Source organism: Manis pentadactyla, chromosome 6, assembly GCF_030020395.1.
Source record: "Manis pentadactyla isolate mManPen7 chromosome 6, mManPen7.hap1, whole genome shotgun sequence".
NCBI lineage: Eukaryota > Metazoa > Chordata > Mammalia > Pholidota > Manidae > Manis > Manis pentadactyla.
Window position 1 is genome coordinate 108,672,452 of NC_080024.1, and position 19,414 is coordinate 108,691,865.

The window sequence follows — 19,414 nt, forward strand, 5'->3', positions numbered from 1 at the left end:
GCCTGCCAGATGTGATCAAAATGAAATCCCTCACTCCTGAATTACGAATCCCCAAAAATGAGGAAAGAGTAGACTAACATCAATATATTAATAGGGTATTTAATTTTGCGATACTAGGATATAAACTATAGTTAAGTTAGGATTAAATCTTACATTCTCATGTTAATGTAAAAATATCGCATATTAACTAAATATAACAAATATAAACTTTGAAATTTCATGTCACATTCTAGAAGATGGTATTCATATAAAGTATAAAATTGCCAACTGTTTTAGCTCTTTTAGGCAATTGATAAACTCAAATTAGATTATAATCGAAGTATGTACTCAAGATATTCAAATATCATATAAATTATCTTAATTATCCATTAGTGTAGATTATCCATGTTTTTGACTCTGTGCTACTTAAATTCCTGACCAAAGTACTGCAACATCTGACTTTTAATTCTTTCATACCACACATACCCAGTGATAGTTTCTAAACTATCAAATTCCTTACTATTCCTTGAATAAATTTAATAAGCCTAAATCAATTTTTATACTGGTACATTTTTTTAAATTTCCATGAAATTAATTTTTGTTCAAAACATTGTATACAATTCCATCATTTAAAATGCATTTTTACTAAAAAGAGAAAAAGCAATAAAACAAATGTGCAAAGTAAATAAAAAGACTCATTGGCTACCCCACATTTACAAATGTCCACCTTCCAAGCGTATTCATACAGCACTCACTCCTGCTCACTTGATTTGCACTTCTCCCCCTCACTAACACTGTGAAGAAAACTTAGTACAGGCAGACCGCAGAGATACTGCAGGTTCAGTTCCAGACCTTAGCAATAGCATGAACACTGCAAAAAAGAAGAGTCAAATGAATGTTTTGGTTTCCCAATGCATAAAAAAATCTATGTTTGCACTGTACTGTAGTCTATTAAGTGTGCAACAGCATTATGTCTAAAAAATAATGTGGAGAAAAGGGAAAAGGCAACCCTTGTACCCTGTTAGTGGGAATGTAAATTCGTACAGCAACTATGGAAAGCAGTACAGAGGTTTCTTAAAACACTAAAAATAGAAATACCATACAACAAAGTAATTCAACTTCTGGGTATTTACCTAAAGAAAATAAAATCAATTTGAAAAGAGACATATGCTCCTATGTTTACCACCATATTATTTTGAAAGCCAAGACATGGAAACAACTTAAGTGTCCAAAAGATTAATAGAATAAAAAGATGTGATACATCGATGCTCATGAGAGAAATTAAAGACACCAATAAATGGAAATCTATCCCATGCTCATGGATAGGAAGAATTAATATTGTCAAAATGGCCATCCTGCCCAAAGCAATTTACAGATTCAGTGCAATCCCTATAAAAAACACCAATGGTATTTTTCAAGGAACTAAGAGCAAATAATCCTAAAATTCATATGGAACCACAAAAGACCTTGAATAGCCAAAGCAATCCTGAGAAAGAATGCTCTCTGACTTCAAGCTATATTACAAAGCCAATGGAATCAGAACAGTTTGGTGCTAGTACACGTACAGACCCATAGGTCAATGGAACAGAACAGAGAGCTCAGAAGTAACCCACACATACATGGTCAATTAATATATGATAAAGGAGCCATGAATATAAAAGAGACACTCTTTTGAATAAATGGTGTTGAGGAAACTGGACAGCTACATGTAAGAAAATGAAACTGGATTACCATCTAACTCCATACACAAAAGTAAACTCAAAATGTCTTAAAGACCTAAATTTAAGACATGAAACCATAAAGCTCTTAACATCAAACTAAAAAGCTTCTGTACAGCAAAAGATACCATGAACAGAACAAAAAGGCAACCTACAGTATAGAAGAATACATTCATAAACAATTTATTGCTTATGTTAATCCCAATGAAGGGTTAACATCCAGATATATAAAAAACTTACACAACTCAACACCTAAAAACAACAATTAACCAAATTAAAAAATGGGCAGAAGACCTGAACATTTTTCCAAAGAAGAAATACAAATGGCAACAGGCACATGACATGATGCTCCACATAGCTAATAATCAGGGAAATACAAATCAAAACCATAATGAGGTATCATCTCACACCAGTCAGAAGGGCCATTATCCAAAAGACAAGAACTACCAAGTGCTGGCAAGGATGTGGAGAAAAGGGAACCCTCACACTGTTGGTGGGAATGTCAACTGGTGCAGCCACTGTGGAAAGCAGTATGGAGGTTCCTCAAAATACTAAAAATAGAAATACCATAAAAGCAAGTAATTCCACTTCCAGGAATTTACCTGAAGAAAACAAAATCCCTGGTTCAAAAAGATAGATGCACTCCTATGTTTACTGCCACATTAAAATGGCCAAGATATGGATGCTACCTAAGTGTCCATCAATAGATGAATGGATAAAGAAGATGTGGTACAAATATAAAATGGAATATATTATTTGGCAATAAAAAATGAAATCTTGCCATTTGTGACAACATGAATGGACCTAGAGAGTATTAGGCTAAGTGAAATAAGCCAGGAGGACAAAGACAAATACCATACAATTTCACTTATTTGTGGACAATAAAAACAAAACAAAACAAAATTAACAAAACAGCATTAGACTCACAGACACTAAGAAGTAACTTTTGGTTACCATGGGGGAGGGGCTGAAGTGAGGTGGGGGAGAAGTGAGGGAGATAAAGGAGCATAAAAATTCTCAATCATAATATAAATTGGTCACCAGAATGGTAGTACAGCATGGAGAATACAGCCAATGATTCTGTAACATCTTCCTATGTTGACAGATAGTAACTACACTAGTGGGGATGAGGATTTAATAATATAGGTAACTGCTGAGTCACTATATTGTATACTTGAAAACAATATGATTGTATATCAACTATACTTAAATTTTAAAAAAAAGAACTAAAGCAATTGTACATAAAAACCTTAAAGAATCCACTCGAAAACTACTAGATCTAATATCTTACTTCAGCAAAGTTGCAGGATACAAAATTAATACACAGAAATCTGTTGCATTCCTATACACTAATGATGAACTAGCAGAAAGAGAAATCAGGAAAACAATTCCATTCACAATTGCATCAAAAGAGAATAAAATGCCTATGAATAAGCCTGATCAAGGAAGTAAAAGATCTATACTCTGAAAACTACAAGACACTCATGAGAGAAATTAAAGAAGACACCAATAAATGGAAACACATCTCGTGCTCATGGACAGGAAGAATTAATTGTCAAAATGGCCATCCTGCCTAAAGCAATCTACACCAATTTAATCCCTATCAAAATACCAAGAGCATTCTTCAACGAACCCGAGGAAATAGTTCTAAAATTCATATGGAACCACAAAAGACCCCAAATAGTCAAAGCAATCCTGAGAAGGAAGAATAAAGTGGGGGGGGGGGGGATTACACTCCTCGACTTCAAGCTCTAGTACAAAGTCACAGTAATCAAGACAATTTGGTAATGGCACAAGAGCAGACCCATAGACCAATGCAACAGACTAGACAGCCCAGATATAAACCCAAGCATGTATGGTCAATTAATATATGATAAAGGATCCGAGGATATATAATTGGGAAATGACAGCATCTTTAGCAACTGGTGTTGGCAAAACTGGACAGCTACATGCAAGAGAATGAAAGTGGATTATTTTCTAACCCCATAAACAAAAGTAAACTCAAAATGGATCAAAGACATGAATATAAGTCATGAAACAATAAAATTCTTAGAAGAAAACATAGGCAAAAATCTCTTGAATATAAACATGAGCAACTTTTTCCTAAACACATCTCCTTGAGCAAGGGAAATAAAAGCAAAAATGAACAAATGAGACTACATCAAGCTAAAAATCTTCTGTATAGCAAAGGACACCATCAGTAGAACAAAAAGGCATCCAACAGTATGGGACAATACATTTGTAATCCAACAAGGGGTTAACATCCAAAATATATAAAGAACTCACATGCCTCAACACCCAAAAGGCAAATAACCCTATTAAAAAATGGGTGAAGGATATGAACAGATACTTCTCCAAAGAAGAAATTCAGATGGCCAACAGGCACATGAAAAGATGCTCCACATCACTAATTATTAGGGAAATGCAAAATAAAACCACAATGAGATCACCTCACACCAGTTAGGATGGCCAACATCCAAAAGACTAGGAATAACAAATGCTGGCGAGGATGTGGAGAAAGGGGAACCCTCCTACACTGCTGTAAATGTAAACTAGTTCAACCATTAGTGGAAAGCAATATGGAGGTTCCTCAAAAAACTAAAAATAGAGATACCATATGACCTGGGAATTCCACTCCTAGGAATTTACCTGAAGAAAACAACTTATCAGATTCAAAAAGATATATGTACCCCTATATTTATCACAGCACTATTTACAATAGCCAAGATATGGAAGCAACCTAAGTGTCCAACAGTAGATGAATGGATAAAGAAGATGTGGTACCTACACACAATGGAATACTATTCAGCCATAAGAAAGAAACAAATCCTATCATTTGCAACAACATGGATGGAGCTAGAGAGTATTATGCTCAGTGAAATAAGTCAGGCAGAGAAAGACAAATACCAAATGATTTCCCTCATTTGTGGAGTACAACAACAAAGCAAAACTGAAGGAACAAAATAGCAGCAGACTCACAGACTCCAAGAAGGGACTAGTGGTTACCAAAAGGGAGGGGTGTGGGAGGGTGGGTCGGGAGGGAGGGAGATGGGGATTGAGGGGTATTATCTTTAGTACACATGGTGTGGCGGATCACGGGGAAAACAGTGTAGCACAGAGAAGGCAAACAGTGAATCTGTGGCATCTTACTACACTGATGGACAGTGACTGCATTGGGGTATGGGTGGGGACTTGATAATATGGGTAAATGCAGTAACCACATTGTTTTCTCATATGAAACCTTCATAAGAGTGTATATCAATGATACCTTAATAAAAAACAAAAGAACTATAGCAAAAAGAAGAATAGTAAGTATATTCAACAGAATTAGCCATAAAAAGAATGAAAGTTTGCCATCTTCAACAACATGAATGGTCCTAGAAGGTATTATGTTAAGTGAAATAAGAAAGAGAGAGACAAATGCTGCATGATTTCACTTATATGTGAAATCTAAAAAAAATAAAACAAACAAGACAGAAATAGACTAATAAGTACAATTGGTTGTTGCCACAGGGAGTGGCAGGGGTGGGAAGGATGGGTGAAATAGGTAAAGCAGTAATAACAAACCAAATGCAATTAACATATATACCGTTGTTTTTATTGCCAAAAATGCTAACAACCATCTGAGCTTTCAGCATATTGTAATCACTGATGACAGATCACTATAACAAATATAATAATGAAAAAGAATGAAATATTGTGAGAATTACCAAAATGCAACAGAGGCACAAAGAAAGCAAATGCTATTAGAAAAAAGGCTCGACAGAGTTGCTCTACAGAGGGTTGCCACAAACCTTCAATTTTTAAATGTGTAGTATCTGTGAGTGCAATAAAGTGAAACGCAATGAAACAAGGTGTGCCTATACATGGACATACATGAACACGGTTGTGTAAAACTTACCTGCGCCCTCGTACTAGCAGTCTGGAGGCTTTTCCCAGTAACTCAACTGCCTGTCGTAAGCGTTCCTCATTCTGAGGGAATCAAAAGGAGAGCTGACTGCTTTAATGTAGGAACCTTCCCCCACCCCAATTATTATTTGTTAAAAAAGTAATGCACTCAGCCAAGGGAGGGGGACACCATAGCTGCTTATCAATTTCATTATTTTTCTAATACCAAAAATAGAGCTCAGTTGTGAGCACTGTAATGTTCAAAAAAGTACCTGCTGCACTTTTCTGTTCTATACATTATGAATCTAAACATTCTAAGTATACATAAAGAAAAAAAATCCAAACTTACTTCAAACACATTAGCTGTTTGTTGATACAACTGTACAGCCTTTTCTGGATCTACATTTTCTATAAGCCTAAATCAGACAAGAAAATGTGACTTACTTGAGAAACAGAAAACTTGTTTTTCAAAGGACATTATTAAAACAAAAAAATAATGATTCTATGCAGAGACTCATGTTCCACACACTCACTTTCCGGCTCGCTCCAAAGCCATGGCTGCTGTGTCTGGGGTGCCATTTTCCAGATACATCGTGCTGGCTTTCTCAATCAGCTGAACTGCCTCTGGTAGTTTCTGCATCTCCTTTGGGTAAAAGTTACATCATGGATCAGTAAATGCATCAACTTAAGAAACACAGAGTTAACAATCTGAAATTCAATTGTTTTATCCCATATTCATGAAAATAAGTGATTCAAAATGTCGGACACAGTAAATACATTTAAAATGAAATGCCTTCACATGGTTACTTTCCCCATCAAGTAAATGGCTTCATTTAGCCAAACCGAAAATGTATCGGTTAATTTCTACACAGAGCCCATCATCATGTCAGTGTTTCAAGGAAACTATACAAATAGTAGAAACCAAAACACTTGCTCTTTACTGTTTCTTAAACATTTACAATTCTTGAAACATTTTCTGAATCCCTATTTTAAATAAGGCCTATGCCAAAGGTTGAAAACTGGTAGCGCTTAAAAAAGGGCTGTATCTCATTTCTAAGTGTGTCTTGCTTGTATTTTAAAATCAGATACTCTCACAAAAGTTGTTTTATGGCTTCCTATTTAATAAAAACATCAAAAGAAATGGCGTCAGCAGGCTTGCATTCCCACATGGCAACAGTGAGCCAGAGCTGAGCAGCAGCTGTCCCCTGGAGGCATACCACCTCCTGAATGTGACGGGGTTTCTCCCCACCTACTACTTCTTCATTTCAGTGCCTTTCCTATACCATCAGTTCATCTGAATTTTTGACCCTGTTCCACACTGAGTGCCGTCAACAAAATAGGTCTGTATCCTGCTACTGAACAACAGTCTCAGTATTCTATGGTCTTTATATCTAATATCTCCAAGTCAAAACTCATTTTATTAAAAACTGAAAAAAAAACATACAAAAGCTAGTTTATAGGCATGACCTACTTAGGGTTGACATGCTATGTCTCAAAGTAGGTGCCACACTGACATCTCAGGGGTTGTTTTCAAATCTACCTGTTAAGTCCCTCACTTGGTTGACAAATTCTTTAGGATACAAAACTTGCTGGTCTTATTCTTACCAACTTCAAAATATAACTTTTAAATTATTTAGCTACAGAGCTAAATAATAAAATAGACTGAAAGATACTGTAAAAAATAAAGCTGCTACTGTAACCAAGTACAGTTACATCACTTAATATATCCTCAAACCTGGGTGAAAAAAATCCTTTATTGTTATAGAAACCAAATGTCAAAAAGAATCAAGAATCTAGAGTATATGATGAGTGATATTTGAGAGGAAAGGGAACTAAGTCAATCTGTTTCACTCCCTTTTGTCCTGAGGGTGACTTTGGCTTTATAGATTTCCTCCCCCAATTCACTTATCCATGAATTAAATATATACTGAGCAACTACAACATGCAAAACATTTGGGGAGATAAAAAAAAAAGTACTGTCCTTCCTGAGTTTTACCTTCAAAGACAAGACATAGAGCAGTAACTACATAAAAGGGCAGTATGATGTAAGCACCATAGAAGTATTACGTTTAAAAATTATTATGTGTATCTCCCTACTTTTTGCACCAAATCAAGAGTGACTGAGTAAGAGGCCCAATGACAATACTGGTAAGTCTCTATAAAAAATGGTGAGTTTAAAAGTTACACTATTTCATACTCTTCACTGTGCTCCTCATAACACAAAATCATGAAGATGAAAATAGGATTATGCCTATTTTCAGTAGCTTATGTGACCTGGCAAACTTACTGCTTCTGGGGAGCAAACAGGATATGAAACCCTAACAGCTGTAACATGGCAAAGCCAGAGGTTGAACCAACAAGTTCCTGTGTCTTCCCTGTGCCTCCACCTACAATGGTCACTTCCTAAACCTCACTGGGGGATGAATGTGAAGGTCTGCATGACAAATGGGTGGAAATTTTAGCCCACAAAATTAACTGTGGACTATGTGGCTCAGGACTCCTAAAGCAGCTGGGGACTGACTATCCAAAAGCATTTAATTTAAACTCAGGAGCATGCCAGAAAGCATTTTCTTCTTTTTCCCCATCATTAGGTTTTTCTCCTTCATTCAAACGAGTGCCTTTAAAATGCTCAAATTAAGCAGATACTAGAGTTATGGAAATGATGCCTGAATAATAACTTTTGATGACAACTCAACTAAGCACAGCACAATATATGCTGAGGTTGTGAGGATCATGTATTGTAGTGTTCTGGTATTTCTGGACAAAGACAGTGTATCCTAATAATAGGCACAAAGTACACCAAGACTGCAAGAGCCACCTGAGAGCTTCCTCATTCTCAGGGGAAACTGAGACAGGAGGAAGTCAGGGCAGACAGCTGGCTCTTTCAGCTGTAAAAGAAATTCTAGTTGCTAAGTAATTACTGCTGATAACCTGACTTGTATCATCAATATCAATGTGGTTACATGTTTCAACTAGGAAAGCTTTATTACAACGGCTATGTAACACTTTATCATAAGGAAGCATCATAATATCAACAGTTTCCTGTTATTAAAAATTTAGATAATTGTCATTTTTTTCTTAATGTGGCAGTAAACATCCTTATGCATAAATCTTTGCTATCTCTCTACTTCTTTATAATAGAGTCATAGAACTGGAATTCATGGGTCAAAGGCTATGAAAATTCTTGAAGTATTTGATATATATTATGAAAGTATTTTTTTAAATAATATTAGAAAATCTGCATGGAAAGTTATATGTAAACAGGAAGGTACAGAACTGTGTGTAGAGCCTTAATCTCAGTTTTGTGTGTGTGCATATACGTATATAGAAAAATACCAGAAGGAAAAAAACTAAACATATAAACAGTTATTACTAACATCTTAAAATCTTTCCAGTGTTTCTAAATGTTCTATAATGAGCATGTATTCACTTAAAAAAAAAAAAAACAGTTAAGTTGGGATTATAAATCACAGAAATTAAAAACAAAAGCTTTACTAAATCTTACAACAAAGCTTTATAATAAATAAATAATTCAAAACAGCTTGTACCGTATTATAAGAGAACATAAAAATGGAAAGGAAAATGTTCTATTTCAATTGCCACTTGACATACTTTGAGAGTCAGTGTCATAAAGTAACATGTTTTGTCTCACCACAGTAGGATATTAATTCCCAACCTGCTTTTAAGAAGCAGAAGTATGAACAGCAGCTTAGGCACATTAGCCAAAATACTCCATTTAATAAGAATCAGAGTTAAATAACAATAGCTTAGTCTAAGGTTCTCCTCAATGCCAACTGATACTCATAAAACTACCAAAAATCTCTTCTTTCTATATAACCCATGGATAGTAAAAAATATATACTTGTGAGTTTTTACTACATGAAGATATCCTGAAGTTCTCAAAAGCAGAGAACTCTCCCACATAGCTCTTTTTTTAGCAACACACTAATTACAAAGCTTAGGACCTTGTTGCTCCTAGTTCCCTCCAAAACATCCTCTCCTAAATTTCACATATGAAACTCCCTGTCTTAAGATAAACAGAAGGTACTTTATGGGTCCAATTAGCATTACTTTGGACAAGAAATTTTAGCATCTCCACCTTAGCAAGGAGACTTTTCAACCTCAACACAGATTTAACACTTTGTAGTTAATTCATTTCACCTACAGGAGAGTTATGACACAACATTACTGACCTTCAACATCATGCCAGCTTGCTCATAAGCTCTGCAAAGAGAATATAATTTCTCCGATGAGATATTAATGAAATTAGGGGAGGAGCAACTTTCTACCACAGAAATGAGGAGTTATGTCAATTAAGACCGGCTCAGGAACTACTTATCATTTTAGGCTTTTATTACCATACAATTTTTTCCTTCACTTTCACAGGCAAGAATGCGTAGGATACAAGACATCTGAGCTAAAAAGGATGTTATTTTGCAGATGTAAAATTAAGTAAAGCTCAGAAAGGTTAAATGACTTTACATTTAACAAACCTACATCCAAGTTTTGAAACAAGCACTCTTCTATAAAGGCAGGAGAAAGCTTGCTGCTTCCCTCCACAGGCACTATAACTATCAAGAAAGAAGGAGGAAAAAGAGCACCTAACCCACTTGTTTTTTCTAGGTTACTGAACAAATGGTCCTAAAAATATTACGGTGAACACTGTATTTTAATTAGGAGTGACTTCATTTTTAATGTTCAAGTTCAGGTTGAACCAAATGGAAATGATTATTTTACTTAAATCCATACAAAATAATTCACTATTTATAAATTTATAACTTAAGAAAAATCTCCTGGCCATGGAAAAAACATTTAAAGCATAATAATCTGCAAATACATGGAAATGTGGAGACTACTTACTTGGCAGCATGAAAAAGACTGAATGCATGTAACAAAGTCAAAATTAAGGAAAAAAAGCAAATCAACAGTTCCTAAAAAATACTATTTAAAAACAGTGTTAACTAAGTCACCGCCCCAGTTGTTTCCAAAAGACAAATCCTATGATCACATAAAGAAGAAATAATATAATGCCTATCAGTGTCTCTTAAAACTATAATTTACAAAAACACTGACAAAACCAAAGTTTTAAGCTATTTCCATTATGCATCAATCTGAAGAGTTTTACTAAAATGAAGGTTATTATAACCATAATTTGCAACTGGGGCAAAAATATAGATTTTTTTAGTTTTTTAAGTTTTAAAATACCTCAGAAAAATTTGTTTTAAACTACTTAAAAATCATATTTCATACACTTAAGAGAGACTATATTTTTAAAATACTTATATTACAGTTTATACATTTTCAGAACTGTGCTATTGCTTCATTCTTCAGCACCTGTCTATATATTTCCCTCACTTCATCCCAAGTAAAACCATCATTAAGCAAATTCAGTAACAAGAGAAATAAACTCAAATACAGCTCTGCAAACAGCATGGACCTTATAATTAAAAGTCTGTAAATGCTTCTTCAGAGTTTAAAAATGGGTGATTTTGTAACCATTTTTCTAATTTAATAGCATTGTGCCTCCACATGTAGCAAATTCATAACAAAATAATGAATTTTTATCAAAATCATTAAATTGTTTAATTGATTTGTAAAGGCTGAAAAAGATACGCCCTATTATTCTCATGAGCAACAGCTTCTCTCAGACAGGCATCTTTTGCTTGCTCATACTGTTTGGCATTTTTAAAAGCAACAGCTGAAACAATAAAAAAAAAAGAGACTGTCTATCTCCATCATTAAAAAACCTCAAATAAATTACTACCAAAATCTGCATGAAGTGTGAAGCATTAGAAAATAAACTTATTTTAAGCAAATATTTAGGAAGTTCATAAAACTGTAAAATATTTCAGTTGGCCCTTGGACAACATGGGGTAGGGGTACCAGCAGTCAAAAATCTGAGTATAACTTTTGACTCCCCCAAAACTTAATTATTAATAGCCTACCAGAGCCTTATCAATAACATAAACAGTTGATGACCACATATTTTGTATGCTATGTGTATTATATAGTATATTTTTACAATAAAATAAGCTATAGAAAAATTTGATTTTGGGATTACTGCAAATATCCAAAAATATTTCCAATATGTTCACTGAAAAACACCCACACTTAAGTAGACCCACACAGTTCAAACTCATGTTGTCCAAGTGTCAACTGTACTTTTTTCCAAGCAACTTTCTTACAACATTCTGACTATCAATAACTTAGAAGTATTTTCAAATGTTGGGTTTGGGTTTTTTTAACTGTATACTGTGGGCAATAAATCAGTGTTACTTCCTCTCAAAACCAAGTCTTTCTAACAACATCTAAACTTTGAGATACTAAGATCACATGAGTCAAACAAGTACTCCTCACAAAAGATAGTACCTTACTTCACCAGTTTTACATTTAATAATAAAAACAGTGCTTTTGTTATATCATAGTTATCTTTTGAATTATTTAGAAACCAAAGACCAGTAAATACATTAAGTATTTTTAATAAATCTTTTTTAGTGCAAAGTTTAAAAATAAATGTCTAAAAAATTTACAGTGCTTTAAAAAAAAATATTTTACACTGTTTAGGTGAAAAAGACATCTCACTGTCCAAAGAGCTAAAATATATTGCTCACTATTGTAAAAGTGTCATCATCAGAGAAAAACAATTAGGAGTAGCCCTAAAATATGATCTTACAGATTTTGGAAAACTTACCAAGGGTTGCTCACAAATAAGTGAAAAGGATACTGCTTTAAGAAAATATTGTTTGTTAAAAACACAATCTTAAAAGTAAACAAACTATTGAAATTATTTTCATTCCTGGATTTCTACACTTTGCTTTTCAAAAAATTTATTCTAGTGTTAAATGTAATTTGCATAATCCCTTAAATAAAATAAACAAAGAATGCTTTAATGAAAACATGTCCTGAATTATTATTTTTGAAAGCAGCGCATGGTCTCAGACGCATATAAAACCTATCTGTGTTCAATTTCCCTCACAGAGATTTGTAAATGTTGTGTCCTCCAATTACAAAGTGTTCTTATCTGAGGCATCCAAAAATCCATTTGAACTTTGGATAATTTTCCTTTTAAATATGGCAAGTAATCTGTATAATGCAACAAAACTTACTCAGAATTTAAATAAAAGTGTTAAGGACTCATTTCTTGTCATTTCTTTTACTATCTAGACAATAAATCCAGCATTATTCCAATCAGTTTCAATTTACCCTATTTCTTTTTTTCTTTGATGATATACTAAGACTAGAGTTTGCCAAAAGCACATTACCTACGGGATCTCTATGCTAGGCTAACTTTACCAGGACTACCACTGAAACCAACTGCAAAATGTGTTCAGGCTACTTCAAAATTGTGTTATGCTTTATATCCAAAACAATGACAGATACGCTAAAAGACATATTTTCACAATTAAAAACCTTAAATGTTTAGTAAAGTCCCTGTCTGGGGCGTATTTCAGATCATTTTTATCTTATATACAGATAAATTATTACTCAAATATATATATATCTTAACATTTATCAGTGTATCTCTAAGCGTGGCTCCTAACAAAAATGTGCCAAACACACACATGATTTGCAGGTTATAAAGCTAAATTTTTTAAAAAGTGGACAGAAAAATTTTTATTCAGTAATAGGAAGTATCATAGAGGGATAAGGCAAAACTCCTGGAAGTAGTATGCAACTGAAGTTCAAGAATATATAAACATGTTAAAATCCCACAGCTGCCTACCCTACCCATCTCTGCTATCACAAAAAGGGTAGAGGTACCCAGGTCTGTAAGCCATCAACACATCTGAAAATAGCAAGTGGAAAAAAACTCAAGGGTTTAGGTAGGATTTATTTTTTTGTTTTCAGTATTAGAAGCTTACAGGTGCATTAAGCTTAAGTATTATGCTGATAGGAAGTTATCAGCCTACTTTAAAATTATATATTAGAGAGACAGGGTTGCAGTTACACGTACCTGCTTTTCCATATTCAGAAGCGGCGCTATCATAGTCTGGCTTCCATTTTAAAAAACCAGTTTTTAGGCTAATGAAAAGAGGACACATTTAACAGAATTACCAGTCACATTCATAAGTCAGAACCTGCTTATAATGACCTTATAGGTCATACAAAAGTAGAGGGAACCATCAGGTACAAAGTCCCCATGTCACCCACCTCCACCCAAACTTATTTTCAATTAAATAAACCCCACCATTCTCCCTTCCACTATCATAGACATGGTTTTCCTCCTTTGGAAATGTCTGTATAACATCCAAGTGCAGCTGACAGTCTCAGTGCATGTTCCCCAACACGGAATTACTAGTAAATGTACTAGAAATATAAACTGTGGAGCCCTGCCCCAGGTCTATTGTACCAGAAACTCTGTGGAGGCAGCAGCAATCCAGGTGTAACAACCCTAGAGAGGCATTACAGCTGGAGACCCTCTGAGGCACAGCACCCACCAAGCACTTGGATCCCTGAGACTGAAGCGCAGGAGAGGCTAGGGTATTAACTGCAGTCATCAACATATGCCACACCAAGAGCCCAGTTAAGATCCGCTATGGAGACTGTAGAGAGAGGGCAGAGAGACTATGGAACACACATGCAGAACAGAGGGCATAAGCAAAAAAAGGCTAAGAATCAACCACAGAGAACAGCAAAGATAACCAGAAAGACAAAGATGTTCTGGAAACAAGAAAAGCTGATTTTCAGGAGTACTGGCTTCTCAGATGTCAAACCAAAGGACAATCAATTTTGAGTTCTTATCTTACTTGCCCTTTCTGCATACTGTATTTCCTTTTTTATTTTAAAGTAATTTCAGACTTTCAGTTTTAAACTGTCAAACTTGGATGTGTGTAAGAACTGCTAAATAAATACCACCTTAAGGTCTAAATTTCAACACAGTTAGTGAAAACCACTTGCATATAATGTTGTTGGCTTCCAAGGAATCAGGGGAGTACCTTAACTGAGAGATGGGGAATCCCCAAGAGCCCTCAGAAATACACCTTCATTTTGTGACAGCTGTGTGAAATCCCTAGAGGCTGTAACTTAAGGAACACTTCTTTGCCAATCAAGTGTAATTAACATTTGTGTTTGTGTATATACTGTTAGGAGATTCAAATTTGTGAACATTTTTTTCAAGCTAATCAAGAATATTATTGCTCAGAAAAATAAAATCCTTAAATTGCAGCCTATCTATTCTAATCCTCAAAACTGAGGACATATTGCTATAAAGCAAAATTCTAATCCCCCACTCCACCCCAAAGTGCTCATTATATTTTGTGTATTTACATAATTTTTAAAATCCCACCAAAAACACCAAAAAGTGAATCATTCAATTGCCTAATGTGCTACACACGGAAAGACCTAGAGATTAAAAATATAGCAAATCATCCACAGAAAACTAGATACCTCTAATTAGGAAGAGAGAAGGCACTCTGGTTAATTTAGGTGTAAGGGCTCTCTACCTGTTAGTGCTTTTGATTATTTTTATCAAGAGTCAATAAGGAAATTCTGTTGAGGCTAACAGTTTGGTCAATTTCCACAAGACCAAAAACTGCAGTACTAAGGGGATTAATTACAATTACAAAACTACGTGGCAGTATTAAACCATACAGCATTAGAAAACAGAGAAAAATCGAATTTTCCCTAAGCTGCTGGCCCATTTTTCCTGCCACCTACTGGTAACTCTATCTAGAGGCATTTAAGACAAGTTCAAGCCTGAATCTCAACACCTCCCTGGCCTGTCCATCATGTTCATTCATCTATGTCCCCTTTCTTAACTGAAGGACTCTCTCTCTCCTCTGTCCCCTTTCTTAACTGAAGGACTGCTCTCTCTCCTCTGACCTAGGAGTCAAGCCTTTCCCTCCATATCCAGTCAAGTCATTAAAGCTGCCCAACTCTATTTTTCAGGCCCTGCTCAGAAATCTCTTCTGTGAAATCTTACTCAATTTCCCCGGATAGAATGACCTTCTCCCTTTGTTACCAAAGCACACTTAACACAGCTTTACTATGGTCCTTAGTACACGCACTATTCTAATAATACTTTGGTGTTTGCTCCCAATAGAAAGCAATACTGCTGTGGGCACTTCCTGCGCTAAAAGAGCCCCAGTACACTGCCTGGAAGTAATGTGGAACAACAGAAAGACCCTGACCTTTTCCGCTGTTCAAAAACTGACTCTGCCATTTATCAACTGTGCAGCCTTGGGCAAGTCCTTATGAGGCTTGTCTAAGCCTCTTCTGGAAAAAGAGAATCAGGAAAGCTACAAGGATCTCGGATTAGATACAGTGGACAGAGTTACCTAACAAACGGCTCCATGCAGAGTTTTCATTACGTATAATTGACAGATAAAATTCGTTGTTGTAATGAAACTGAAAAGGAGGGGAATGTCCAAAGGACTGAGTCGGTAGAAGCGGCTCAGTCCCTCAAGTATTTGTTGGGTGCCTCACAGGCACCATATCAGAAATCGGCAGAACACACACACAAAATGACTGTCAGTTTTTGCCCCCAAGAACCATATAATGGGGCATGACAAGGGGACACCAAGCAATTTTCAGGATAAATCTGTAGTTCTCTCCCTAACACAAAGGAGTCTTTTAAAGCAGCGGTTCTCAACAGGGCGATTTTATCCCCAGAAGACAGTTTTGATTGTGGCAAACAGGGAGGATTGCTGCCTGCTGCTACTGGCATCCGGTCGGCCAAGAAAGCTGCCAAACACGCTAAGACACACAGAACAGCGCCAGGACAACGAACCACCCAAACCCAGATCCTGACCCAGACCCAGACCCAGACCCAGTCCCAGTTCCAGGCTGAGACACTCCATTTAGAGTAGAAGCAGCGAAGGCTGCCCGGAACTCCAGAGGAAGCTCGCGGCTTCCGGCAGCTGACTGGCCAAGCTTCCGGGGGCCCCACGGCCCCGCCCGGCCCGGCCGGCTGGCAGCCCTGGGAGGCCGCCGCCAGCTAGCTCTCGCTAACCCCCTGCTGCGTACAAAGGATCGGTCAGGAGGGGCGCGCGCCCGGCGCCCCTACTGAGGTCCACGTTACAGCCTCTCACTTACTATTTCTCTGCTTTGGCGAGGTGTTCCAGCCCCTCATTTATCTTTTGAGCCGCCATCGTCACAGCCAGGTCCCTGACGTGGAGGGCCAGAGCCCAGCTGAGTGAGCGTGAAAACACCGAGGAGAAAACCGGGACGTGGGCTAGCCCGGAGGTTACGGAGGCCTACAAGGCTCAAATTTAGTACCGCAAAGCCTGGTCGGGAGACGGTCGCCGCTCAGCGTGCGCAGACACCGCGCAGGCGCAGAGTGCCCGCGCTTGTCCGGCTCGTGGGCTTCTAAGCGCAGGCGCAGTTGGATCCTGAGGGTAATTAGTTCATTTATTCGGCGGTTCAGTTGTGTGTTAGGCACTGTACTAAGCACCAGAAAGTGAGAAGGGAGTACAACAGACAAAAAAGAGAGAGAGAGAAAAAAAAAAACTTCGTGAAGCTTTGCTTTCCCATTCATGTGAAAACAGGTTGGCTCTATCATCTGTAATACCTGTGTCCACAGCTAAAATAGTATTCATTCATTCTGCATTTTGAGTGCTAACTTATGTCAGTCAGTAAGCAAAAACTATCAGTTCTGATTACTGTCAAATAATCACTTGACCAATACAAACTGTGGTGAGTGCTTTGAATGAAAAGTTCAGGGAATTAGGATCTCTTGCAACAGAGTAGAAATGATAGCCAGTAATACACTTAGCCCAATTCATAACTCACAGTGATTTCAATATCCACATAGCTGATTTCTGCAATGCCTATGCAGATTCAGTTTCTAACCCAATCGGCTGAGCCACCCATTTCCAGAATCATACCCCTGACCTTACTAATCACCAGTAACTGTGTGCCCCCAGTTTCAAGCAGTCCACTTTACTTACTCCTGTCATTCCAGTTCATCCTTCCTAATGCCAATAATTCTTCAACTTCAACAGAACTCTCTCCTTTCTCTTATTCCCTGCATTATTCACACTTCCCTCTTTACCAGCACAGATACCATGTTCCATCATTTTGGCTACTCTGTTGCATACACCTTCAACATCATCAGCACCCTCCCCCTCCTTTCTCCTAGTCAGGAAAAATCCCAGCTTTCCACCTCCTCTGGAACTGCTCTTGAGCAAGTAAACCTAGCTGTACTCATTTTAATGACTATAAACATCTAGGAGCTCTTTGATGCTCCTGCTGTTCCATGGTCAAACCACTCACCCACTCATTTGGATGGCTGTTCTCATCTTTCTTCTCCTCAGCTTCGAATTTAATCTCCCAGCCTCCCTACCAGCTTTTATTTCCTGTTCCAAAGAAAATAGTAATTGAAGATCTTCCATTTGGCCTCACCACCCCATCCACCAGCTATCTGCATCTGTTTCCAAATATTCTTCCTTTATTCCAATGTCAGTGGATGAACTGATCTTGGCCTTCTCCCCAATCTATACTCTCACCTTCTTCTTTAGTCTCATTGGTATAAGTACCGCCAATGCACCAGGCTTCCATTATCCTGACATCTAGCCAGCTTCCTTATCTGAAGGCTGTGGCTTTCCAAGAGGGTGAAAGTGGAAGCTACAGCCCTCATCAGGCCTCAGCTCCCAGGTCCAACTCAACAGCACTTCTTCCATATCTTATTGGTCCAAGAAAGTCCTGAAGCAAGTCCAGATACAAGAGGTGGGGAGATAGAGATGTTGTGTAAAATATTGTGGCCATGACTTCCAGTCCACCATAGCTCTGGGATGACTGACTGAGTATAAGAGGACTATTGCTGGTACCTTTATCAGGAAACAGGAAAGCCTTACATTTTTAAGTGAAATTAGGTGATCCAGTGCCATCAACCACTAAAACCACTGAAAGTGCCCAGAAGTTTTTCTAAGGGATCTACACTCAAAGGCTAGAGCTGCCTCCCTTATTCACATTCATTTATTAAGTGTTTCCTGAGCACCTACTCTTCACAAGACACTGTGCCTACACACCTAGGACACATCCATGCACTGGGGAGGAAAAAGTCTCTTCCTCTACCCATCTCAGATTCTCCAGCTGGGTCCCTGTCAATTAGATGGTAAAGACAGATCAGCCGAGGCAAGCATGCAAATTTATTTAATGAAAGTTTGACATGGCATGAGAGCCTTTCCAAAGAAATGAAGACCTGAAAAAGTGGCTAAACCTGAGTGTTTTTATGCTAGGTTTAATGAAGAGGGCAAAGAGTCATGGAAAACTGATAGAACAAAGAGCATGAGCTGAGTGTAGTCAACTGGGGGAAACTCTGCAGGGACTGTTCATTCAGGGCCCTCTTGACATCCCTTTTTCTTTAGAAATAAGGATGTTTCTTACCTCCAGGTATAGAGAGGGTACCTCTCACATGAGGGTTGACTGACGGTGCCTGCCGTCGAAGTCGAACAGTCCAAAGGGGAGGCGTGGAGCTGAATATATGTACAACTCACTCTGAGAGGATACCCCATGTTGGGCGCCAGATGTAGTGTGCCGCTCATCTTCTTTGGGTGAAATGAGAGAACAAAAAAACACAGACAACACAGACAGACAGACAATGGCTGCAGCCCCGATGTGGTGCAGCACCTTTATTTTTATACTGCCTTTCTCGGACCTCAGCCAACTGCTATACTCATCTTTCCCTTCTCAGGGGGGGCAGACCAGAAGCAGGGGCGGTGTTTTCACACATCCTCAAGGTCTCCCTATTTTCAGAGTGAGGCGTCTTGGCTCGTCTTCGACGACAAGATATGTTTTTGTGGGCAGATAACTTCCAAGGACGGCACCGGTTGTTCTCAAGCTGGTGCTTTCCCATGCTGCATTCAGACACGGGGGAAGGTGCTTTCCCA

The 19,414-nt window shown here is 37.5% G+C and overlaps 1 protein-coding gene across 3 annotated transcripts in view; it reads right to left on the reverse strand.

Annotated features, from left to right (window-relative positions):
- NAPG (NSF attachment protein gamma) overlaps nt 1–16,849 on the reverse strand; it is a 32,437-nt gene extending 15,588 nt beyond the window's left edge. For all 3 annotated transcript variants that reach the window (XM_057504034.1, XM_057504033.1, XM_036880685.2), the window contains exons 1-8: nt 16,620–16,849; nt 13,540–13,607; nt 11,199–11,283; nt 10,446–10,463; nt 9,779–9,809; nt 6,119–6,228; nt 5,935–6,001; nt 5,599–5,669 (exon numbers count right to left, since the gene is read on the reverse strand). In XM_057504034.1, the coding sequence (XP_057360017.1) occupies nt 5,599–5,669; nt 5,935–6,001; nt 6,119–6,228; nt 9,779–9,809; nt 10,446–10,463; nt 11,199–11,283; nt 13,540–13,607; nt 16,620–16,675 (506 nt within the window). In that variant the 5' untranslated portion in view covers nt 16,676–16,849. The remainder of the gene's footprint in view (nt 1–5,598; nt 5,670–5,934; nt 6,002–6,118; nt 6,229–9,778; nt 9,810–10,445; nt 10,464–11,198; nt 11,284–13,539; nt 13,608–16,619) is intronic.
- Nucleotides 16,850–19,414: the final 2,565 nt, after the last annotated feature.